Below are 27,239 nucleotides of genomic sequence, written 5' to 3' on the forward strand. Positions count from 1 at the left end.
ATAAATTCCCTCCCCATGGACATGGAGGTTGACGGTACTGAAGCAAAGAGATATGTTTAATTTCTTTATATTTGCAACGATGATGATTTCCTATAGTGACACTTATCACCTTCTTAATGCTTCAGTATGCCTCAAACGATTAATTCTTGGTTGTTAATAGAACTTCCTTGATAAAATCGGCTGCTTCATGCAGACTGAGCAATTCTGATTTTAGTATCACATTTGTTCTGTATACAGAGGAACTGGGAGGGCTTATCAAAAACTTCTCACCAATAAAGAAATGATCTTCTAGTAAATTTTGCATATAATTTTATTAATATTTTATTTTATTTAAGCACATTATTTTTGTTACAATCAATTAGCATTAGCATACGATACAAGAAATTTAATATTACTTGCTCGTTTTAGCGTAAAATAATCAATATTAATTTTACTTATAACTACATTTGAAAGTTTTCTTCAAGTTTTTTTTTGTGATCTGAAAGTTTTCGCAGTTTGGCTAGAAATTTCGAAGCTGACGCATGTCCACAGGCCTAATAGAAAGATAGGCAGAAAAAGTGTATCATGAAGAATGGTTGCTGCAGGGTTGCTTCCACTCACTTGCTATAGATGAGTGATTTTCGGAGTTTTGAATTCGTTAGATGTTGTAATGTAGATTTGTGTTTTTGGATGCGGGAGGAGATTGGAGGGCGGGTGTTTGACGCATAGAGCCTGCCAATTTCGCTTTCAGATTGTCGCAGTCAGCGGTTTTATGATTCGTGAGCGCTTGCGATTCGTAGAATCGTTGATTCAACGATTCTACGAATCGCAAGCGCTCACGAATCATAAAACCGCTGACCAGTCTTCGGTATTGAACATACAACGAAAGGAAAGATTACCGTGTAAGCACCAAATTCCACACTGTGTCTACTTCTGCGCATCAAATTATTTTTGTTTATGTTTCAACAATATTTTTCAATTGTTACCACTTTAAATATTACTTCCCGTGCATTAGAGCTGTAAGTACATGGATTGTTTTGAAAATATCTCACAATATGTTGATGCTTTTTAAACACTTGAGTTCACAATCATTATGAACAACGTAGAAAATGGTCCGGCACGGTAATCCGTCCAACAAAAGCAATCTGAAGAAAACAAACATCGTGTTCAAACACCGTGTTTGCACATATGAAAAAGAACACGTGGCTTCAACCAAACGTTCATGCGTGTGTATTGAACAGCATGTTTGAAATGAACATAACAACACAATGAAGAGCGTGTACGTGTTCAACAAAAACGTTATATTTTTACATCGGGTGCGAATGTGCGCGTGTTTTTCGGAAGACTGTCGTTGATTGTGACTGCAAGTGGATTTGGCACAAAATGGTGTCAGACGCATGCTTTCTGGCCTCTTCTTGTATCCAGGCTTCCAGTGCGCGCGCTACCGTATGCGAGACGCAATACGAATCAGTGCTGCAAAATCTCGACAGTACACGGTGATATTGACAATTCTGCTTTGGTCACTCATTGGAGCTAACAGTCATAGTCAAGGCAAACCATGTCAATTGTCAATGACAATGCTGTCAGTGACGAACATGTGCAGATTTATTTATTAGCCAAATTTGTAACGAAATTAAATGACTTGAGCAAAACAATTAAATACATGGATCCATTTTAGTTAACAAGTATCTACGTCCTGAGCTACTTGGATAACAATAATGTGACACAGAATGTACTAAATTACACTTTTTGTTACCAGGTGAATCTTTGTCATTGACGAAAAAATGAATGAGATTTTGACGAAGGTTTTTTTGAGGATCAAGTCTGTCAGTGACTATGTGACGAACAATTTAGTCAATATCGCGCGAAAGTCCGTCAGTGACAATGACAAATCAATGACGAATAGTCTCATGCGTAAGAGATTGGTAGCACTCTGTTTCTCTCTCTTCAGTTTTGTCGCATCTCACATTCTCATAATGGCTGTGTGTCGCACTGTTTTGTAAGCACAGCACATTTCCGGATGTATGCGTTTCATGAGAACTAGTATCATGCGACGTCGCGTGAGGCGAAGCTCATGCGCTTTTCTTAATGAGACGTCGCCAAGCGACGTCTCAATGCGACATCGAAATAACAAACTCAACTGGAAGACCAATTAGTGTTCTTGATGTGGGAAAAGTGTTGTTTTGTTTTGAAAACGATGGAAAATGACCTGGGTACTACACTCTTATCGAACATGGAGAAGAGGTGTCAGATGGATATGACCAACAAAGTTTTCTAGCGGCAATTTTCGTTGATTAAAGGATTAACTTAAAAAATATCCCATTCATAACGAACGAAGGAAGAGATGTGGCTTTGGTAAGCGAAATGTACAATCAAGTTGTGGTTTATTTGCTCGTTAATATGCTTTTTTTCAATTTCGCCGAGGGTCCACGGTACTAACACTAGGACTTTTTGGAAATCTGTTGTCGCAGATTGATTGTTTCAATTCAGCATCATGGTGGCTAGTATTAACCATCCTGTGAGCACTAACACATCTGAAGAATTCAGATGCTGCCATAGTAAGTTTTGTTGATTGACAGGTATTCAATACAATTCCTGAAGCAAGAAGCTTAGCAACAATCCGTAATACAGATATGACACAACTTTTTCCTAAATTTGTTACATTAACCTTAATCCAGCATTTCGTACCTACGTACACTGTGGTGCAAAGTTGATCGGACAAAGGTCGTTTTCATACAAACTAGCCAAGTTTAACATGTTGTAAATGTGTTCTGTTATGATCAATTGAGCTGAAATTTTGACGCAAAACTACAAATATGTTGAATTTCATGTAAGAAATGTAAGAAATACCAAATTTTTTGAAGCACCTGCTGGAAGGTGACAATAAAATTAATATTTGTGCATAGCTGATCGGACGAAGGTGAATGGAAAAGCAAGTTTTGAGTCAAAATTTCAGCTCAATTGATCATAACAGAAAAAATTTCAACATGTTAAACTTGGTTCATTTTAAAGTGTAGACTTGTGTGTATGTAATGAGAAGTCACCACCAGAATCGTTCAAAATCGTCCATTTATATTTTTACTGGTCTGAGTAAAAGTATTCTGAGGAATTTTTTAACCACGGCAGTCTAATTTGGTGCAAATGCGCAATAACTTGTTTATTTTTCCACCCAATGGGCTGAAAGCTTCAGAGGCTTCCAAAAAATGTATTTTAGAAGATTTCCGCACTTGTTGAAGGACACATAGTTCCAGAGATATTCCGGTATTATTTGGGGTGCTAACATGCTAACAGTATCCCAACTACCGTAAGGTTGCCATCCAACGCTCACGTAGTCTTCTTTGACCTTCCATTAGCATCCTTTCGACAAGCAATTACGTCTTCCTAGGAGCATGAGTGGTGATCTTACGGTGATTCCAGTATATCTCTGGAACCAAGTGTTGAGTCTGCTTGAATCTATACTAGAAGATATTTCTGGAACCATCTAAAAACTTCACCCCATTTCAAAAGCCACATGTGAGAAGGGCACACAATGCTTCTGTGAACAAACCCTTGCAGTCCCTTCTCTCGTCACCCGGCAACATCACATATGATGGGACCGCGAGAGTCAAGGTATGCGAAACAGCGCATGGCGATGGCGCCCTGAGAGAGCGCATTGAGATGTTTCAATGAAACAGTCGCATGTGATTAAATACATGCGTCGCATTGAGAGAGCAATGCGATGAGACAAAAAAAAAATGAAACGCTCGAATTTGTTGAGCCGTGTAGCTTGTCGCGCGCATCGTAAATATCACAAAAAATTAAAAGAAACATAAAACACAAGTAGAATTCAATGAACACATTTTAATGAGCGTTGTTTTGGATTTGATCAAAAAAACTGCTTTTAAATTTCCAAAACATAATAACGTCCTCTTTCAAGTTTGTTTCTTACCAATGTACAGTGGGCCAGGAATTAAATAGCATGATATAATTAATAACGCTCTGACACTATTTGTCTGAAATTCACGTTTTAAGTTTTATGAAATCGTTCAAATGAATTTTTTTATCATTTTTTGTTGATCGGTTTTGGAACAGCAAATTTTTTTTTTGAACCATAATTTTATTTTAAGAATGTTCTAAATAAATATCAAAATGCTGTCAGTTATTCAAAATGAACGTCAAATTGAATATTATTCCTCAAAACATCTCAGAGGTATATTTAGATATATTTGAGATATTTGGATTTGAATCAAGCAATTTATTATATTTAAACAATCGTATTATATAGCGGAGATGAACCAGCGTCTGGCTGAAAATCTCCTTAATAAAGACAACCAACCAATCGTATTATTCTTTTATGTGCATTAGGGTGGGCCGATACGGCGGATCATAACCCCCTGAGCCCCACTGTTTTTTGACGTAGAACTACGTCTTTGTCGACTATACTGGGGTACAAATCAAAAATATGTGTGGTTAAAGAGTGTTAGGTTTTGAAAGCTTGTAACTTTGTCATTCATAGATGAAATTAAAATCCAAGTACGCAAATCGATAGGATATTACATTACGAACCTGCTGAAATAAATTTTTTTTCAATTAATCTGTAATTAATCTTTTGAAAATGTACAAATGATAATTGTATCACTGTTTTCATGAAATAAGCCTTTTTCCCAAACCCAGTCATCATAAATGAATACCACTTGGTTGCACATCATTCTGCTTGAACCTGAAAAGATATAAATCAGCGCTGCTCTCCTGCCTCTGCTCATTACCGTTTCGGACGGCGTGGCACTAGGTCCTGCAGCAAGCAGGACTAAGTCAGCGGCTATAGGTGGATCACGGCGTGTCCACCGCAATGAGGAATGAGACTTGAAAAAACGTGCATGTAAAACCCCCTGATAACCTACCTAACTACGAGTCTAACTTAACTAACGTGCCAGATCACGTATGATCTGAAGATCTGATCTCAGACAGGTGTCTCTGAACCTTTCCAAGGAGACCGTTCGTCGCTCTTCGAGAGGCTGATGGCCAGCCAGGCGGTAGACCTCAGAATTTCGGGTCCGTGGAGGACTGTTTAGGATCATCCTAAGGATCTTGTTCTGGAGTTTTTATGTGTTCCACACATGAATTGTTGCAACGTGATCAACAAATCAATATCTATGTTTCGGTCACATACTTAATATTTGTACATATAAAAACCATGCGTGACCACACATACTATTCATTTGCGTATAAATTTCATGTGTACTTCTGAGTGGATTCTGTTTATGTGTGAAGATCATGTGGAATTTCACATGGATATTTGTCAAGAAAAATGTGTTTTGAGTGAACCATAACCGAAACATTGAAATACTTGAAAATTTTAAGATAAAGTATAACAGTCAAAAATTAATGAAAAACATCAATTTTGTGTGGTTCTACGTCATACTGCGGTCGTGTCTAGGACACAACCCTTTAATTTTTTTCTACGTGTATTGAGGCTACCAACAGCGGTATTGGTGATGTAGTGGTAAGCGTGATTACCTCTCACCCCAGCAGGCCTGGGTTCAATCTGTTCTGTTCCCTTCGGAAGGGAAGTAAAGCCGTTGGTCCCCGGTTCATGAGTTGATGGGTCGATAGGTAGGGTACAGGTGTGGGAGCTGCCTTCCTGTCGTCGGTAGCGTTGGCGCTAAGCACGGAAAACAAGATCGACGGAAAACAAATGAAGGAAAAAAAGAGGTTATCAACAAGTGTGCCAAATTTGAACTTTTGTACTAGACCGGGTACATCAAGACTTTTTTATTACACTTTGTAGAAAATAGCTGAAAATAACATAAAAAAGGATAGTCCTTGCCAGTGTTCCGAAAATCATTCGCAAATCCCATTCATTGAGTCTCCTTGCGAGAATAAACTTGTGTGCAATGCGGTAAACAAAATTCACGCTTGAGATTCTCCTGCATATGCACACACTCACACTCACAACGCCGAAACATCATTTCAGCTATAAACTTATAAAAACCACTCAAACGTTAATTGATAGCATGCTTATGCATGTTGTATTATATTTCCAACCACTGATACACAAACAATAGTAATAATAATGAATAACGCCAAACTATAAAGAAAATAATGTTTGAACCTGAAAACTCATCGGTGATTTATGCGATGTTGAATTGTGCAAGGCAAAACTCATAGGCGCATAAAATCATGCATAAGGTTTGAGTTTTTGAATTTTTCCGAACCTAGCGCCATCTGATTGACGTGATCTCAAACTAAACTAATTAGGTCCTTAACCATCTCAAAATATAACTTAACCAAAGACACCAAACCTTGGTGGAGTGCTACGATTTTTGCCCAATAAAAGTACCATTCTGCTCCATTGTGCGCAGTAGTAAGGAGTCTCTGTTACTTCTGAGTAGTCGGGTTGGGTTATCTGATTGGAGGTTGATCACTTAACCCATTTATTAGCTTTGTAAAAATAAATCTTTTTTGATTTTTATGGTGCATCGTCAAAAGGAAAATCGACCGTAGGCAACATAAACGCACATAAGGCGATCTAAAAAAATCTACCATTCTACATTCCAGCATCCTTGCTTGCATTGAAAAACAGTGAATCGAATAAAAACCATCTACCTACCATCGACTACCGTTGCCGAAAGCTCCAACTAGCGGGACGCAGGACTTTTGCCAGATTGTACGGCGTGAAAAAAGCTGTTTGTGGGAAACAAAGAGATTTACGGTCAACAGTCACATATCGGAAGGAATTTTCCGGTCTTTTTGTACTTTGTATTTTCCTGTTCTTTGTCCTCATAGGAGGACTGGCTGTGTTTATTTGGACGGGCCTCAATTGGCTCCAGCTACGGGACAAAGGCTGTACGGTTCATACATATTCGTACACATCGTCTGGTTCATGCAATACTGTCATAGCTCAAAATAAAATTCATCAAAAATTTCACTTTGTCAATCCAACGCTAGCTGAATGTCCGGCCTTGGAAAATAAGTTGTTATAAAGTGACATTATTTGGATTTTGTATGCTTTTAACCGAAAAACGGCAAAATGGGAAATTTTGAGTTGTGCCAGTATTGCATGAACCCGACGATATCTTCAGCCATAGATATGCTCATGCAGCACATGCAGTTCTACGAATGGACCACGCGAACGAGAACATATTAAATGTATTTTATGATTTGTGTGTGAATAAATATCCTTATGTTTGGTGTTTCCGGTGGCCATTTCGCTTTATGATGGTGTGGAAAGCAAAACGATGTTAGCGAAATTGGACCGGGAACGGAAATGAAACGAACCACGTGTGGCTATATTAAATTATCGTTTCGATGTGGTTGATAAAAATTGTACAGGAGATTTCTGGAACTCAGTTCAACAAGTTTTTCAAACAGAACAAGTATGATGGCAGTCCCAGGGTCATTATAACACTGAACGTTTATGAATGCACCAAATAGAGATTTGTCTCCTATTCTGAAATTCACTCTTGAAGTTGTGTTACTTGTCCTACTTATCTTGACATATGAACATGAATTTGGATGGTGAAAATTATGGCAATCGAATGCATGTCCAATTTTATTGAACAAACAAAGGAGATACGGATCACGACCGCATTCAATCATCGCTTCTTGCTAGCAACCACCAGTATGCACTTAAAGACATGTGTCCCAATCAGTATTGCCTGGGTTCGGAATTTCGGTTTGGTCCAGCAAACGTGACATACCTGCACCATTGTGTACCGAAATCGTTCAAACCTGGTAGGTCTCACTTCTCGGTTGTGTGTCCGAAAAACGTATGCAAGCGTCCAATGTTCGAGCCAATCTATTTTGATAGGCACTTTCAACGCCTCTTCCTTGTATGGCTAAAATCATGTCGCCGGATTATAGATAGCTAACATTTCTGACGACAGAAAGGTCAGCAATGGAATGAGAACACAATCAGCGGCGACCTTCGATGTCGTTAGGTGGTGCTGGTGAGTTGTAGATTATCGCAGGGGCCCAACCAGCCAGCACCTTTTCAAGCTCCTCACCTTCTTTAACTTCAACTTCAACTTATTGGCAAGTTTCAAACCGTTGCTAAAGCTAATCAACACCACTTCTCAATGGACTTGTTGAACCTTTTTCACACGCGTCGAGGATTCGTCACACTATGCTGACGGATAACCGACGAGATGATGAAGGCGATGGTGGTGCCTGGTGTGGTGGCTGATGATAAATCACATGCGGTTTGCCTATGCCGTACGCGCGTGTAACACAAACAATCCTCAACATATATTTTTCCTCTCTTTTCCACTCTACAGGTTGGCTCGATGCTGATTAACAGGGTAGCGAACACCGACATGACGTGGCATCAGGAGGTGACGAATGCCGCGCCCCGGGTGTCTCCCATCATCGATCTCACGCTGGACGACAGCTCGGTTATTCGGGCGATCGATAATCTTAACTTCATTCAAATGAAACGTGAGTATACTGGATATGGTAAAGAGAGCAAACCTCAAGCATTGGTTGGTTGAGCGTGACGTTGCGGTTACTATTATGCTGGTTAGGTGCATTAGTATTAAACGACCTACTTATGACGGGGGCAGATTCACTGAAAAGTTGTGATGCTTCTAAACTTCACCAATATCGGTTGCTAATGAGGTTTCCAATTAGGGAGCAATCCATTCAGTGGGATGTTACCGGTGTCTTCCGATGAGTCTTCTTCGTGATTCATGGTACAATATGGACCACAACATTGAAGAAAGACGCACGACAACAATGGACAAAATGCAGCACAATATTGGGGTGAAATGCACTGCTTGATAGAAACAATCCATAACCTGCTAGAAGATAATACAAAGGCATGATGTACTTCAAATAAGTATTCTTTTATTTTACATCAGAAAAAAAGATCTCAATAGAGTGTTAAATTGTTAAAATAAATCATATAAAACATAGACAAAAAGTGAATTCGTTCAATTCCTTTCCGATATATGCTGTTAAAAGCTTAATTTGTAGCCGATGATTTTAACAACTGTTCCTTGTTTTGCATTGTTTTTAAAGAATCAGTATGTCAATATATGATTTCATGATCAGGAATTATTTGTGCAACCCCATACCTCCGGATCTGAGGAAGGTTATCTTTGTTTTTCTATAAGTGGACATTTAACATCAGGAGTTCATTATGGGTTGTTCTCCCCTGCTCTAGATGTGAAAAGGATTGATTTGGAGTTATAATCAGATTCACGAATTACCCACCTTTACCGTAGGTTGAACGCCATTTAGCCGAAATTCATTTGAACGAGAGGTAGATTAGGCAGAGTTTAGGAAAGTGAAAGTTTACATCAAAAAATTGTTTAAGAATTATAGAAATTTTGAAAGAAAAGCTCTAAAATAAGGAAGATTTATTGGATCTGGGGGAGTTTTAAAGATCTAGGATTTATAAAAAATCTGAGATTACGCCGAAAACTCGAGATTATGGACAATATTCCGGAATTTGATTGAATTAACTTAAATGTAGCAATGTTTTTTTTGTATACTTTTTTTTCCTTGTCAGGTACATTTTCCACTGCGACCAGTGTTTTGAACTATTATGGTGTATTCTGTTTTTGCTGTTTGCCGTGTGTATTGATGACCAACCAACAAGAGTGTTCTTCATCGTTGATTATCGGCATTATTCCAACATGGAATTGCACTTCGAATGAAGTTTACAACTTTATTGGGCATAATAGTTCAGATTTCTCCAGGTTCTTTATCCAGAAATCTGCATCGTTTATTGAATAGAGCAATGCAATGACACAATAAATGTTCAGAGTCTTCGCCCTAAAAATTATAAAAGCAACATCTACCATCACTAAGCTTTCCAATATTTTCCAACCCGGTCGAGTCCTGATAAATCCTCGTCACTAATTTGTTCATGCCAACCTAAAGTTTCATTCGTCAAATGAAAAGGTACAAGAATACTTAAAAATCACATTTTATCTAACTTCTAATTCTAAGACATTGAAATATTGAGACCATAATCCATGAACTAGTTGGCATTGACTTATTTGTTGAGAAATATCGTCCATTGATCATTTTGTTTACGTCTGGTAAATACTGCAACTAAATAGTTAGTTTTTGAAAACAATCTAGCTCTAGCACAAAGACCTCCGTTCATTGAATCTAGATTTATGCTACTTGCAAATATTTCCTAAGTAGCACACTTCGGTTTCGAAAAGCTCCAGCAACTCTATTGTGACTGAAATAAGTCACATAAAAATCATAACAACTGTTTTGTTATTTGAATACCTAAATAGTCATGCAACAAAGATTGTTAGTTAGCATAGGTAACTATTCTGCACGCCGATGCACGCCGCCGCAGCCGGGCAAAAATTGTGCTCACGCCACCACCGACACAAAATACGTCGGCGTAAAGGTCAATTTTAGTACTTTGGCCAACGGTACAAGCCGATGCACAGTGAGAGGTTTACTATAAAATATGAACTTTAGTGCACTCTCTTATCATGCGAATGGCAGCAATAAATATAAAATGTACCTGTTGCTACTCCCAATGATGATAGTTATAGTTATATGCGGAGGTTAACCCCCACAACAGGAAATCGCTTAAAATTTCCGGGGGAACTCTGGAGATACTTCCGGTGGAAGCTCAAAAGTAAATTCAATATGAGTCGTAAGAATCTTTCGGAGAATTTAAGTAGTTGAGGGAATAATGGCGACCTTACGTTACCAATCATGCACGAAATTCCAAGGATATTTTAATACAATCTTATGTTAGATAGCTACTTTGTAGGAACGTCAACCGATTATTATTTATTAAAGAGTTAGGGCTAAATTGAATAAACAATAAGAACATTCAATTTGTATGCAATGAAAGACAATTGTCATCATATCATTAATCTCAATCTTTTTTTTTTTCAAAAACCTTGCGCTCCATCACAGTCAATTTCAACGAAAACTTCATTAGCTGTTTGACCTACTTTGCATAGCTGCCTTATTCTATGTAAAGAAAGAGAGTCAAATTATTATATTCAATCAGCGACTTGCTTCCATCATTGCATCACGTCCAAAAAAAGAACGAAAAAAAAGAAGAGGAAACTTCTCCATTTCTAGTGGAAGATAATTTTCAGAATGGTCCCATTTTGGGTATGTTTAATCATGTCACGCTGTGCTTCACTCTGTCATCTTGGCTCGAGGGCGTTTCGAAATTGGCCTATTTGAACTTTATTTAAACGAAAAGGACCTTATTGCTTTTCCACTTCTATTGGCTTCAAATTGGCTCCAACCAGCGAGCGAGTACGGAACGTAAGGAAAAGCATTCTTTCTCTGCTTCAACGTCTTAGACGATCGTGTCGTTCTGCAAAGCGAAGGAAAGCTTGACTCCAAGCATTATTGCTGCATGGGAGGTTATATTTAAACTTATGACGCCCAACGGCATTCAGAATGATAAAAAAGGGAAGGCAACCAACTGGGGGAGGTGGAGGAAATGAAGAAAGGAGCATGGTAAAAGGCGTCGAAAAAAGGAGACGAAGCAAATTAATTAGTCGGTGCCTATAACATGAAGTATGTGTACAACAATAACATTATCTATGCTGCTAGAGCTACTACTTATAACAACATCAGCACTTGAATTTTAATCAACTCGACAGTGCTCTCATACTCAACACGAGCGAAAAATCGTCACGCTGAACCAACCAGAGTATGTAGGCTTCCCTATCCCATTCTACTAGAACTAGTCAAGAGTCCTTCCTTCACCCCCTAACAAATCCCCTTTAGCTCTGCTCCTCGGCGACATCCACATCATGCATATTGCTCACGATTTAAATGAACGTATTCGATTTTGCACATAAATAAAATTGCAATTATCTTTCATGCAGCTGCTAAAGAAGGAGAAGAACGACTGCCAGCAGGTGAGAAACGATGACAAGATAGTGCTAACGAATGAGTCTGCGAAATAGCACGCTTTAAGCCGATACCTTCAGTTGCATTCGAATGTTTATTTATATGTGCAGATCTGTTTCCCTTCCCCTTTTCTTCATTTTGCAATTGTTTGCCTTCTGTTTCGCCCTTCACCCTGCACGGTAGCGATGATTTATTTTATGCATCATTTCGAGTGAGTACACGAATATCACAGGTTACCGGGTGTATTCACATTCTCTATGGAGTGGGCGTGAGGGTATTTTCCTGCATTACGTTTTACAGAAACTTCACTCAACCACTGACTTGCATCTGGATAATCAAAACATAAAGTCTGGTGGGATGCTAGAAAAATGAGTTTCTACCTCATTTACCTGCAGTGAGATGAGGTTTAGACAAATGTGCTGATCCTGAGCATGTTTTCATTTGTGGCACGTAAATTTCACTATTTAGCAATTATCTTTTCAAATTCAAATGTTTAGTGGAACGTTGTTCTTTGCCAATGTAATTAAATTGAGTTGCTTTTTTTTAAATTATGTACATTCCTTGAATTTAACTATATTACTACCTACTCGGTAAGATGGCACTCATAAAAATTGCTTAGGATTCTTGGGAATCAAAAATTTAAACCATTTTATGATCTCTTTGATGAAAGATTAAGATTGGCACTTGAATCTAACATTATAATAGCTTTATAACATCAAAATGCCTAAGAAATTGATTATAAACTGAAAAAAAAATTGAGTATCTTTGAACCAGGGGGCACGAAAAAAGATGGGCTTTGGGCTTATTAATGTTTTAGTTTGTCAACATAAACAGGCTCAATGAAGCCCCAATGCAATGACATAAATATCATCATACGTTTGCATTGAACCTGTTGATATTGACTGACAACTAAATTAATAAATGTACTAACCGACCCATCTTGCCCCACGTTACTGTAAATCATATTAATTCATCAAAATCTTAGTACACTATGTTTCTATTACTACCTTAGTGTTAGGTTGCGTTAGTTCCATCGGATCAACAGAAGAGTCACAAATCTTGTGTATGAAAATAATAATTTTTATAATTTTTTCTCCATTTTTACACTAAACCTAATTGTATATACTAACTCATTTTAAATATCTCTGACTGAGATTTTTTTCCACTCGTTTGTTGTCACTAAGTTCGAAAATTACTTTGCATGCCTACATCATATTTCGGATTTTCATATAACGTAAAACGGGGTATTTTTGATAATGCAGGTAGCTTTGATAGTAGAATATAGTGATTTACTCTCTGGACTATTTACAAATTGGAAACATTGATTCCATTTTTTAGCTTAGGGTTTAACATTTGATATCGTTTATATTTTTAATATAGTATGTTTTACATATTTTCTAACTATCTGAAGAAAAAAACCCAACTTTCTTGAGTTTTGCCAGATTGAAAAGGCACTCATTAAATATATTTCCGATATAGCAATCACAAATTCTATGTTGTCTTCTTATAACTTATGATGTTACTGATTATATACTAATTCCAAGCTTAGTATTTATTTAACTAAATTGTTTGAGATACACGCATGTTTTCTATATTCATCATTGTTAGTAACCCCAAAACAAAACAAAAACTGATGCTCGGACACAAGACAAAAAAAAATAAGTAAATGCAATAATTTCCATTATACATATTACTGACGAATTGATTCTAGTATCTTCAGCACTTGTTAAAAAAAAAATATTTGAAAATCATTAATAGTTTTCAAAAAATATTTTGCATATACTTTAGAAAAATTATCAAAGTTACCCCGTTTTAAAATACCTTTTTTTTCATTTTCGTAAAATTCTGAATAATTTTTTTACTATGCTTTATAATTTACATTTAATACAAATTAAGAATTTTTGCTTTACATAATATTTCCGGTCTCATAACATTTCCCGGAATTATTAAAATATTCCCGGTTGAGCGTATTATTGTATTATTAAGCGTAAAACCAAATGCAATTGAGCCGAAAGGATCAGTAGGTTAAATGAGTCATTACAAACCTAGCATTATTTGTCTCTGTACTAACTGCCATGCAAACTCGTATAACTCTTCACAGAATTTATTTGGACTGTTCTCGTGAATTATCTTCACCCACATATTTCGTTTCTAGATAAATTTAAAATAGATTTGAGAATTGCTCAAAGATTAATTTGAAATTTGTGTTACAACAGTTCAAAATTTATATGCAGGAAACTCCTAGCAAAATGGAATTCATTTTTAGATTAACATCGAATTTTTAATTATTCTTTCAAAAATTTACGAATTTATTATTTATTTAATTTGAGACGTGCTCTTAATTATGGTCAACGAACTTTATTATTAACTTTCGCGTTGACGAAGACTCTGACCTCGACCTATAGAAAAAACCCATTTGCAACAGTCAGTTTCGTGAAACTCAGCGGATCGTTTCTTATTCTTTCACTCCACTGAAAAATCTCGTAGGCGAAAGTTCAATCTTCGCGTTAAAAAAACGGGTCAAAACGGTACACACGCTATTTCTAAATAACCCAAATTTGAGTAGGATTTACTCATATTCGTCAAAAGTAGTGCTACCCAAAATTGTGTAAACAAAATTGGGACTAACAAGATGAATATACAACATCGACCTTAATCCGAACGATGTAGTTCATTTGTCATATTGTCAGTTCCAACTCATATTTGAACAGATTTTTTAGGAAAAGCGAGGAAGTGATCTACGTTTTTACGATTTTGAGTGCAAACCCTCTCAACTTTGATCATGCATTACATTTCCGATTAGGCCCTTTTAAAAATTATCAAGCCAAACAATGCATCAGGGTTTAAAGTAACATTGATCGATGCTCTTCGTCGACATTCTCTTTCGTTAATAACTTGGGTACATAACCGTTTCTTGTCATGTTTGTCGTATTAGAAGCTAGATAGTAACTTCTTTCCGATGTGCTGAAAATAGCTGGGAATGTCTCTACATGATCGTGAGGATGGAAAGAGAAAGTCGAAGAAGAGAATCTGTCAATGTTACTTAGGACCTAATTAATTGTTCAGCTTGAATCTGTCAATGTTACTTAAGAGCTAATGCATTCAGTTCGGCTTGCTTTCACTTGACTTAACAGTTCGTTACATGTGGGGTCGTGAGATGGTTTATTTTGCTTTGATTTTGATCGTGATTTATGTTATCTGGATCAACCGGAAAAAAAACATTGTCTATTTTTTCCTCATCTTTGTTACATTCTTACGCGAGAAGTGAATAAGAAGTCAACAATGTGGTTACGCATAAATGTTAACAGTGAAATATCGTTTGCAACTCAATAATTACATAAGATATTGACATAATATGTTATCAATGGCTTCATTTTAGACCGAGGTTAGGGATATGTACCCTAGATGAACTAAGAAAAACTTTCAAAGAGCTGAACATTTATTTAGTTAAATAATTAGTTTCGATTATCAAAAGAGTTAAAAATAAAATTCTAACAATAGCTCCAATATTTAAAGCCGTTAACAACATGTATGCTTTTCATGGTGAATCGTTGAGAATGTTTATTTCTAATAGATGTCATGATCATTGCAAACTTCAACGGTTCTAATATCAGCACCCACAAAGCATACATCAATGAACCTGATATTCCACTTTTGCAGCAAACCTGCACACTACGAAGAAGTCATGTAAATGTTGGTGCCCTGATACCGACACATGCACGTGGCAAACATACTTTTGAATATGAAAACCAATAAATTATCCATAACAAATTTAAAAGTGAATTTAAAAACACCTAAATAATCCATAAAACTTCAGTGAAAATCCCTAAAAAAGTGTGAATTGTAAAAATGTACCGCAAATGTAATGAGCACTGAAATTGTATGAATTACCCATAAACATATTGCAAAAGACCCATAAAACATTCAGCAATCTTAAACTGAAGAAAGTGTTACATGGAAAATCAAATTCGCGCACTTACAAATATAGGCATGATCCATAAACACTAGACATGAATGCACAATACAAGTGTAAAATGTCTCTAATAAAAAAAAATCCATAAATTAGACATATTTTGTTCATGTTTTGGACACTATTTCTTAAATTAAAAAGTTACTCCATTACTGCGTAGCTACTTAGATTTACGGTTCTGCCCGAGTTTTTTTGTCGTTAGCTTCCAAAAGAAGGTTTTATAATAATCTTCTTAAAAAAATTCCTATGGATGTTTCTGTTAGAATCTTAGCTCTTTGAGAGGCTTATTATTTTCCTTGATTTTTCGTCCGTCGATATTGTTTTCCGTACTGAGTGCCAATGCTACCAACGTCAGGGAGGCAGCTCCCACACCTAGACCCTACCTATCGACCCATGAGCTCATGGACCGGGGACCAACGGCTTTACCTCCCTTACTTTCCGAAGGAAGACGTGATCAGAGATTTTTTTTTCCTTTGGTTTGTTTTATCCGTCGATCTTGTTTTCCGTGCTGAGCACCAATGCTACCGACGTGCCAGGAAGGCAGCTCCCACACCTGGACCCTACCTATCAACCCATCAAATCATGAACCGGGGACCAACGGCTTTACTTCCCATCCGAAGGATCGTGAGGGCGTGAAGGCGTGATCAGAGATGTTATGCCTCAGAACATCCCGACGGCGCCGACTGGGGTTGAAACCAGGCCTGCTGGGGTGAGAGGTAATCACACACACACCACTAGCTCCGCTCTGTGCACTTGAAAAAAAAACACGGGCAGGACAGTAAAACTGAGTAGCTACGTAATAATAAACCAATTTTCCAAGGTTTATGTATCAAATTTAAAATAACAGTGTCCAATACATGAACAATATATGTTTAATTTATGGATCGTGCCTATATTTTTAATTTGTCAAGCTTGATTTTCTATGGATCAACCAAAGAAGAATACTAAGATGAAACAGTCGGAAGAAAAAATGTATATTTTAGTGTCCTCTTTCGCGGTCCCTTTCATCCGATGAATACCCCCCGTATGCAAGGTAATTTTGTGGTTTTGCTGCCCCCTCGGTAGAGATGAAATTTTGCGCTCTTTTTTTATCAAAACAATCACACCAAAATCAGAGATGTCCCATTTTTAAATTATTCGATTAAAAACTAATCGATTATTTTTTGATCGCTGTGCTGTCATTTTTCCACCAATGAGAGTGCAGCATATGTTTGAAACGATGGGTGATGATCCTCTGGAGAAGTTAATGCTTATATCAGCATGGTATAACCGATTACAAACATTTTACTTTTCGGTTCGTTAATCGATTAATCGATTATTCGAATGAAAATCGGCCATCACTAGATGAATGTGAAAAGTCATTTAAAATTTAAGGCCGTACATAAACAATGATACAATTGGAAAGGGACACGGGTAATCACAAATTACGTTCCCATGGTAACTGAAATAAACACGAATGCGGACCAACTTCGTTAGTTTATGGTTCACTGTTGAATGTTTTATGGATTATTTGCAATATTGTTATGGGTAATTTGTGCAATTTCAATGCTCATTAATTAGAAATTTAGAGGAATATTTTTACAAATGTTTCATTAAAGTGGATCATACTGATATTTTTAAGGACCATTCACACTTTTTTGGGAATTATCTCCGGTGTTTTATGGATCATCTGGATGTGTTTAAGGACCTTTTTTTCGTAGAACTACGTCTTTGTCGACTATACTGGGGTGCCAATCAAAAAATATGTGTGGTGAAATAGTGTTAGGTTTTGATTGCTTGTAACTTTGTCATTTTTAGATGAAAATAAAATCCAAATACGTCATTCGATAGGATAATACATAACAAATCTGCTAAAATAAATATTTTTTTTTTCTATTTTTCACAAAAAAAAACATTTGAAATATGTACAAATGATAATTTTCCCTAACCCAGTCATCATAATCGAGTACCATTTGGTTGTACATCGTTCTGCTTGAGACTGAAAAGATATAAAAGCGCTGCTGTCTCATGCCTCTGCTCATTACCGCTTCAGACGGCGGTCACTTGGTCCTGCAACAAGCAGGAGCAATTCAGTGGATTAAGGTGGATCATGGCGTGAACTTGGAGGAACTTGGAAAAGTTATACATGCAAAACACCCCTGCCCCCCGTCTTAAACGACAACCCGAAAAAGACATGGAATTATCATTTTATTCCGGGAAATAAATTATAAGCAAACTAAAATTATAAGTAAAAGCAAAAGTTAAATTCCGTTAATTTTTTACCCGCTTACCATAGAGCCAAAACTTTCAAATTTGAGAAAATTTTGCTTAAAAAAGGTATATATTCTATTCTGTTGGTGAATTACCAACAACTGACTGTAAAACATATCTGGTACCTCTATATATGCAATTAGATTAACATCCGATGCCCAGCCTTTTTTTACATATTCTGCACAAAAGATTCTTTCTGCCCTGCCCCATTCATAAAAAAACGGGAAATCTTATCAGGTGCGGTTGCACATCGTTCTGCTTGAACCTGCTCATTACCGCTTCGGATGGCGTGGCACTTGGTCCTGTAACAAGCAGGACCAAGCCAGCGGCTAAAGGTGGACGGCGTGATCACATTTTTTTTACAATTAGGAATGAGCCTTGGTTCCCGTTTCACTAAACCGATACGCGGAAAAGTTATGTGCCGGTTCATGAGTTGATGGGTCGATAGGTAGGGTCCAGGTGAGGGAGCTGCGTCGGTAGCATTGGTGCTCAGCACGGAACAAAAACCAAGGAAAAAAAGTGAACCATAAACGAAACATTGAAATACTTGAAAAATTTAGGATAAAGTATAATCGTCAAAAATGCATAACATTCATCAATTTTGCGTGGTTCTACGTCATACTGCGGTCGTGTATAGGACACAACCCTTTTTTTTATCGTTTTATCAATTCTAAAGGCACATACTTAGGGCTGCCCATGCAAGTGGCTCTTGTGACATAAGAATCAGTTGTAAGAAACGAGAAATTCAATTTAATCAACTGCATGTTTTGTCGAGTTGTCCATGATTCGGTTTCAAAACACTTAATATTGCATGACATGTTTATTAATGTCCCATAATTTGCGTGAAAGTTGGATTACATCTTTTGTAAAAAAAATCTAAGTGTGTGTTGTAACAACTCCATGTACGATGTTGCATTAGTGTCCAATGGACAATGATTGCCTTTAATAATTGGCTTTCTTATTTTTTGATGAAATGGAAAATTAATTGCAGTGAAATTTTTAATGCAGCATGTTTTAAAAATCTGGGAGAGTCAAAAACATATTAAAAAATCTGGAAATTGACGTAATCTGTCTATGTATCTGGAAAGGTGACTGTAAATCTGAAAATTCAAGATAAATATGAAATAATGGCAACACTGGATACCACTCTCTGATAAGACTGCACCACCCTAAAGGCGTGTAATTGATCAGAGAGCTTGCATGATGCAAGACTCCGTATATGTATTAGAAATCAAGCTGAACATTGCATTAGGTCCTAAGTAACATTGATCGATTCTTTTCGTCGACTTTCTCTTTCGTTAATAACTTGAGCACATAACCGTTTCTTGTTGTGTTTCTCGTATTAGATGCTACAGTTTTGATTCTAATTTCCGTCCCACTAAGCATAACCCACACTTAAGCTCTCTTTTTCGAACGGATATGAACTCAAAAATCGAGTGATTCTACTATAGATGACTTCCAAACTTATTTACCTTTCTATATGTACCGTTGAATTTGATAAAGAGTTACAAATAATTGAAATATTGTAAGAAATCTAACACTGCTTCTTGATTGCAAATTTGTTCTACGAGTTTCAACTCCGTCCTAACGCATTGAAACGCCATTGGGTTTTCTAAGTTTTTCTTTGTTCTACGAATGAAGACAGAAAAAGTTGATTTGCTAGGAGCGCTTCTTTTGTTTTGATAACAATGAGTTTAAATATTTATACAACGCACTCGTATAGGCTTTGTCTTGTAGCTTATGAGCTAACGGATCGAAATTAACGTATTATTAATTTGTGTGCGGTGAAATCAAAGATATTATTGATGATTTCTGCTAGATAGAACGGAAATGGGTGATTACGACGAAGTAGCGCTCTTCTTCTTCTTCTTGTTCGCATTTCAAGCTTATTGCTTAGCGCATATTAGCTTATTGTGTGCTCTTAACTTAGTGTTCTAAATGCACTTCCACAGTTATTAATTGAGAACTTTCGATGCCAATACCAATGCATGAATTTGTATATTGTGTGGCAAGCACAATGATACTCTATGCCCAGGGAAGTCGAGAAAATTTTCCAACCCGAAAGATTCCCTCGACCGGACCGGGAATCGAACCCGCCGCCTCGGCTTGATAATACCGTGCCTTTACTGACTAGGCTATGAGGCCCCTAAAAGCTTATTTTATCGATCTGTGTGCCGAAAATACCTGAGAATGTCTTTACATGGCCGTGGAGAAACAAAGAGAAAGTCGAAGAACAGAATCTGTCAATGTTAGTAAGGACGTAATGCAATGTTAAGCTTGAAATATCACCGAAATCAGGGATTGAGATAGCATTTATCAAATAAATATGCTTAACAGTTGTTCCTTCATTAAATTTTTAAAAATGATCCTTCCACAATCGAATTCACCGCCTCTAGCACGGTATGCTACGCCTTTGCAGACCAGGCTACTAGGAGGTACCAAGCACTATGTACTTACTCGTACCGAAGCTAAAACACGCGCTAGAGGGACTTACGTTCATTTTTATCCCTACACTTTTTTCCTATGATACCAACTGTAAATTGTAAATTGCAACAATGATGGTCTCAGTAGGTACCTATGGAAACAACAAGCCAAGCAGTGCTCGTTCTCACTGTTTCGTAGTTTTATGCGTTGTACACACATGCATCACAAGACCGCTGTCGCCCAGGGTTAGGTTTAATCGAATATTCTCCGCAGTGCTGCTGTGCATTGGATGAAAGCACTCACTCAGAGTAGCGATGCATCGTGTCGTGTGCTGCATGCATCAACTCATGGATACAGCTAGTTGTCGAAGCACATTTTCCATCATCAAACCGAACCGCAGCAGCACCGAGTGATAGTCCTGTGGATTTGGGACGGGATTCGCCTTGCATCTCCGATGAACGATGCAAGAATGGAATGCTAATCGACAAGTGGATGTTGATGTAACTGGATTTGAAATGGTTTCCATTGTTTTGCTGAAATGGGGAAAATAGTGTAAAATATTTAGTAAAATTGGTACAACACAATTAAGGATGCTGATAGAACTTCAATCTAGCTCGACAACGGTATTCGACTTCCTAATCGTTCACATTTCCGCTCATAATTGCCTCCATTTATCGCCCACCATGTGCTAGTCCTACTGACTGGAAATCTTACAACTGTAGACTGTAGCTGCAGGCAAAATTGAATCGAATAAGCTGTTACTGTAATGGTTGTGGTTTTGTTAAAGCTCGGTTTCCAAGCTGGATTCGAATTAACCGCACATTCTCTTCTCTCGACTTCTGCAAGCACGAGCCAATATGATAAATGAAATCCAACCGTCCATTGCATTGATCAATCATCCCGAAGGCGAGAGCTTTGGTTGCTTACACGGATTTTTGAAATCAAGGCAAGGTGCATTCCATCTGTCGCTGTCGAGATCACAGAGCTACATCGTTGATTGTGGCATGTTAAGTAGTTTTGACCTAAAAAGGAATAATGTAATTTAGATACCTGTTACGTTAGGTTCCAATGATGGTTCGCTTTATTGATTGCATTCGTTCATGATTTGAGTACACATTATTTTTCAAATATACCTCTTGTGCAAGGAAACTCCCAGCATCCTAACGCCCTGTTATTCCTAGAATTTAATTATTCATATTTGCCTTTGCTTTCATTTCATTATTTCGTCCGTTGAAATAACATACTTTCTCCAACGAAATGAATTCCTGTGCCAAAAGCAACGTTTTTAATAATTCAAATTATTTCCATTTTCATTTCTCCACCTCTCACGACTCGGACCTGCTGTTCCATTCTTGAATGTGAATTATATACGGATGTGTGTACGGACGTCAACCACCCACTTTACCAGTTCCCTTGGCACCGATCATCATCCCTGAGGACTGCTCCGCAGAGAACAACTCAGTAACTGTTGCATGGCAGCCACCCAGTCATTCGTTCGTACAGGGCTACGTTCTGGAGTTGGACGACGGAAGTGGTGGTGAATTTAGGGTAAGTAACATCATCCGCACCGTGTAGGAGCGGTACAGTATCTCTCGTTGTTGGTTGTGCTTTTATTGAAATGCGAAACTTTGCATTGGAGGGGACAGTGTTGTCAAAACAAAGAAAAAATATTCTGAAAGGTACATTTATGTATGACCATCGATTTTCCTCCTCTTATAAATTTTGCACACTGCCACAAAAAAGTTTTTCGATCATTTTGTACCGATCGTACTTTATTTTTTAAGCTACTTCATGATCTACGTAACCTTAGCAAAATGAAAAGGTTGTAAAGGAAACGCAATTTTTTTTTTAAATTAATTTGGCCTAATTTTATATTTCATATATTCATTTTGGCAGAAAATATTTAGTGGAATCAAATTTCAAATGATACGAGTATCTAAAAATACCTGGGGACACATTGCTTGCGTTGGGGTCACAGTGTTTCGTTTCGAGATGCGCAATGTGGCCCCTGATTGGATGTTTTAAATCGTTAACTTGTAAAGAAGGCCATGACATAAAAGCCCGTAATATAAGTAAAATAAGTTTTATTGATTTGAAAGCAAACATTCGTTTGCAACCTATAATTATAATCGATACAGTCCTTAGCAAAGACTGGTGCGACATAAATTATTTACCCTAGAAAAAATAGTTTTGAATTATGCATACTAATCTCAATAGTACTGTTCAGAATAATAGCAGCACAGAACGATTTTCAACTCACCAACTTTGGTATGCTTTGATTTTGTTGAACATCGAACGTAAATATGAAACATAACGTCGCACAGTGGTCCATATTGCTAGCGCGTAACGATAGATAGATTTAGATGCGTAAAATAAAAAAAAAAGATTTTTTATACATAGATTCGATTGCGTAAGATTTTCAATCATCTCAGGATTGAGATTTAGCTGTGTCGTGTGTCTCGTGTTAGAAAGCTGTTCTATTATTATTGCGTTTAACTTTATAAAATTCCTGGTGGAATGCGTTTGCTCAATCTAACGACTATCTAAATTTAATCAGGAAATTACATTGAATACATTCAGCTAAGTGTTTTAGTGACCTCAGCGTTTTTCCAAAACGCCATTTTGCAAAACTAGGTAAAAGTCAAAATAGCCGAATTCCGGCACAACCTCATTGCTCCTAGTGAACAATTATGCGAAGTTTCATGGAATTCGGAGAGAGAAACATAAAAAGATTTGAAGTCATGACACATCGCCCAAAATATAATTTGAGCTGATTGAAAGATGAACAAACCATTTTTATGTTGGAAAGCATATTTTTGCCTAAATAAGCACTTATTCAACTTCCAATGTTTGTTGGACGTTTCAGAATATTTATTCAGCTTCGGCATATTGATCTTTTGTCTCATTTGACCATTTGTGTTTCGATCTTTTGTACTTCGACCTTTTGATCTTTCAACCTATTGTCTTTCGACCTCTTGTTATGCGACCTTTTGTCTTTGGACCTTTTCTCCTATCAACTATTTGTCTACCGACCTTTTGTCTTTCGACATTTTTCCCGAGCATGGAATGTTCAAAAACTTATATTTATTACTGATTTAATGAATCATACATCTCAATAAAACAAAAATATTGAGCAGTTCCACGCCAACCGATGAATCGATTTTATTTTCACTCTCCGAATGCCATGAAACTTTGGCTAATTGTTCGCAAGGGGAAATGAACCAAGTTTGAGCCACAATTCGCCTAATTTTTCAAAATGGCACACAGTTCGAAAAAGTAGTGTAAATTTCTGTTTGATATGATGCACATAAATGGAGCGTCACATATCATAAATATACGTTTACATTATATATCATGTAAAGTTCTGACACATTTCATGCAATGTAGCAAATATTGTATTCAAAAGCCCATCTTTGTAAACAACATTGTTTACAAGTTGCTCGGTTGCGTGAAATTAAATACAAGTTTACGTGAATGAATGTTTACATCACAATTAAAATTCAGAATTTTTATCTGTGCATGTTCGATATTTTTCCTCAAATCAAAAACGGCTAATCTAATTGAAATGTCGTCTGAGACAGAGTTGTAGGAATTTGGATTGCTTTTTCAGAATAATAATACACAATGAAAAAATCACAAATTTTCGAACGGTTAAAAAAAAATTAAAAACTTCACTAATCAAAAAAGCAAACTTTAAATACTTTGAAGTGCTTTTTTTTTAATTAGTTCAATTGTTATGCTCAAATGTCCAGAATGACTTCACGGAGCTGAGAACCTTTAAATAATTTCATAATTACAATAGAGTATTAATGAGGGACATAGTTTATAAGTTCTTCTTACTCTTCCTTGGAGACGACTTGAGTTAAGCTTCTGCTTTCATCCATACCCTCAACTCGCTTGCTTATTCCAATTGTTTAGTCCAGTATCCCGAATTTGAAGTAGTAAGGCGCATCATTTTTCTAGGGGAAGTGCGGGTAAGCCCATTACTGTGGGTAAGCCCGGCACCCCATCACTTTTACTAGAAATCAGTTTTAGTGCAACTAAATAAACACAGGTGATTTTTGAATCCATTATTTTGAAAATTTGAAATACATTAGACCCACAATAAACTGCCAAATGCTAAGAAAATAAACAAAACATACCTAAGCATCTATCGTCTGTTGCTGGATGTAATTTTTTCCAATCGATTTTAAGGTTTTGACAGCACTAAAAGATAGGAATCCTCTTGTTTTGCACACATATTGTCAACTTAACCTTTTATCATCATCCTTGTGCGATTATAGATCAGTTTGATCAATAATATGATGTTAATTATGGGGACTAATTACGGATGTCACTTCACAGTGAAAACTTGTCACTTGTCGTCACGGTGAAGTGATTCCCATTTGATTTGTACGGCAATCACGGCTCTTATTATGAGTATCACTTCCTTATCACCGTGTAGTGACACCCGTAATAAGGCCCATGATTTTGGAAAAAATATGATCTGTTGAGGTAAGACCGTCACTCGTTAAGTGGAGTAAGACTGTTACTCTATTTGGAGTGCTGAGTATAAGGGTAGGTCACAAATATTCACTCTTTATGGCTCTTCGATTTGTATTGATGATGCTCCCAACAGCTGCGCCAAGTTTGAAGGAATTTGGTTGCGATCTGAAATTACACCAGGCTTTTAATGAGAGTCTATGAACATAAAGGGGAACGGAATGAAAATATTAATTTGCTTGTCACAAATTCACACTTTTCTCAACATTGAATATGTTTGATATTTAGATTGGGCAACTCAGAGTAACTGTTTTGATCACTGCAAATCAATTCGACTACTGTGCAAAAAGTTAACTAACCAATTAAGCAGTGCTGTTAATTTTCATATCATTCGATTCAAGATGAACCAATACAACCATTCAATCAATTCTGTGAAATATAATTCTCACATGATCATAATTTGAAGTCCTCCTTTCTCATTCGAAGCTTATTGTCATTGTCAATTGAGTCACTCACTATCATTTGATATACGACAGTGGAGTATGGAAGAATCCTAACAAAATGGTCCCGTACAGGCAAATTTAAAGTCGTGTTGTTTTCGGGTCAATTTTGGGTTTATGTCGGGTCAATGTCGAGTCAACATCAGGTTGGGCTTTTGTAGAAGTCAGGTTAGTGTCGGGTTGGCTTAGCTTTTTCGCAGGAATGTCTTCCAGAGCTCCGTTTATGTGTAGGTTACACTCAATTGAATGATATCAAGCGTTTCTCAAATGAGAATGTCATAGTTTATTAATTTATTTGATAAGGCTCAACCGAATTAACTTTACAGAGCCGAGGATTCTTGGTCACTACTTAAAACTATAGTCAAAAGGTACAACACAATAAACACTTTATCTTCCGCTATCCAAAAAGCCTTCTCCATCAGAACTGGAGCCGCTTCCAGTAGTTTCATTGTATGGCAAATTGTTGTACGCCAACGAGGGTCAGAGCGCGTCCATTGCAGCAATGGACGCAAAACGTGGTCAGCACTCACACACTCATCACGAAACGGTTTCTTTCCAAAGTCGACGACGCATCGACCGAAAGAACTGCTGATGAAGAACAATGAGGAGGACCACACAATGGTTGCTGCCGAGAAAACAGACGATCGCGTAGCACACATCGAGAGTGGCCTGCTTTTGTCGACAGCCGAGTGAACACTGAAAAAATGAGAATGATCCATGCCTTCGTCAAATGACTAAGCAACTAATATCACCCATTCGAACGAGGTCTCCTTTGATAACGTATAGCTGCTTTTTTATTTTCATCAAGAATATTCAATTGATTTTGAGAATTTACAGCACTGCAATTAAAGTGAATAAATACGAATCAAGTTCTATACACAGAACCAGATACGGAGGAGCACTGATGAATTCGGAATTCTAAAAAGTTACCAGTTTAAAGTGTAATGTTTCTAATTAATGCTTTCTTAATCATATAATTTAATAAAATTTTCGAATGCAAAAAGCTCGTTTGGTAAAGACTGCCGGTTTTACCCCACACTGTTATTAGTAAGTAAATTTTTGTCACTTTTTTGAAATAAACATAAATAACATATTTAAACCTTGCTGCCACACAGTTTCTTCAAAACTGTCTGGACATGGACGCTGCATGGGAAAGATGGCCAAATCAGCTCTTTATTATTTTAAAATTGCCTTAGTGTTTAAGGGGCCGGCTTACCCTCAGTTCCCCTACTTGAAAACAGACGAATGTTTCTCAACAGCGCTTGCTTCCTCTCCACTTTCTTCTCATCACATCTATCACCACCACCTCTTCTTCCAGGACCTCAACCGCTTTCTCGTTTGGTGATGCACCTCCAGTCACTACACCAGCGTCAGCGTACGTAGGTACGGGCAAGGTGACTACATATAGGTGTTCTAATGTGTCAAATTCATGATTCAGCCATGTTGGATTTTTGTATGGGACAGCGACCTAGTTTGTTTACAATTTGCTCTAAAACCGCACTTTTCCCCCTCGCGACCTCGTCGCCTATATAGTGACAAAGCTGCATCACCATGTATATACCCACCATGGGTACGGGTAGTACTCTCTTGCTCATACCGTTGTTGATTTTCAATTTTCGTTCGTTGTTGTTCTGGCTGCGTCCGATCCTTCAGCTTGGGCAGGAATTTATGTCCCCTTGATAGAATATGTTCCCCTTTCGATTGAGGAAATGCAGCTAGTTGGGAATCTCCTTTTTTACATCTATATACACCCGGCATACCTGTGTGCATGACGACCCAAGTAACAATTTTGGTTTTAA

General features: G+C 37.2%; 1 protein-coding gene across 4 annotated transcripts in view; it reads left to right on the forward strand.

The window, feature by feature from the left end:
• The window catches only part of Trim9 (E3 ubiquitin-protein ligase Trim9), a 319,633-nt gene that overhangs the window by 260,590 nt on the left and 31,804 nt on the right, over positions 1 to 27,239 (forward strand). For 2 of the 4 annotated variants that reach the window (XM_065237176.1, XM_065237191.1), the window contains exons 5-7: positions 8,235 to 8,394; positions 11,790 to 11,822; positions 21,867 to 22,006. In XM_065237176.1, coding sequence (XP_065093248.1) covers positions 8,235 to 8,394; positions 11,790 to 11,822; positions 21,867 to 22,006 — 333 coding nt within the window. The remainder of the gene's footprint in view (positions 1 to 8,234; positions 8,395 to 11,789; positions 11,823 to 21,866; positions 22,007 to 27,239) is intronic. The other 2 variants (XM_065237183.1, XM_065237201.1) reach the window with 1 other exon arrangement.

This window comes from Ochlerotatus camptorhynchus, unplaced genomic scaffold (genome assembly GCF_037179485.1).
Source record: "Ochlerotatus camptorhynchus isolate MF236.1 unplaced genomic scaffold, CSIRO-AGI_Acam_v1.1 ptg000042l, whole genome shotgun sequence".
Taxonomy (NCBI): domain Eukaryota; kingdom Metazoa; phylum Arthropoda; class Insecta; order Diptera; family Culicidae; genus Ochlerotatus; species Ochlerotatus camptorhynchus.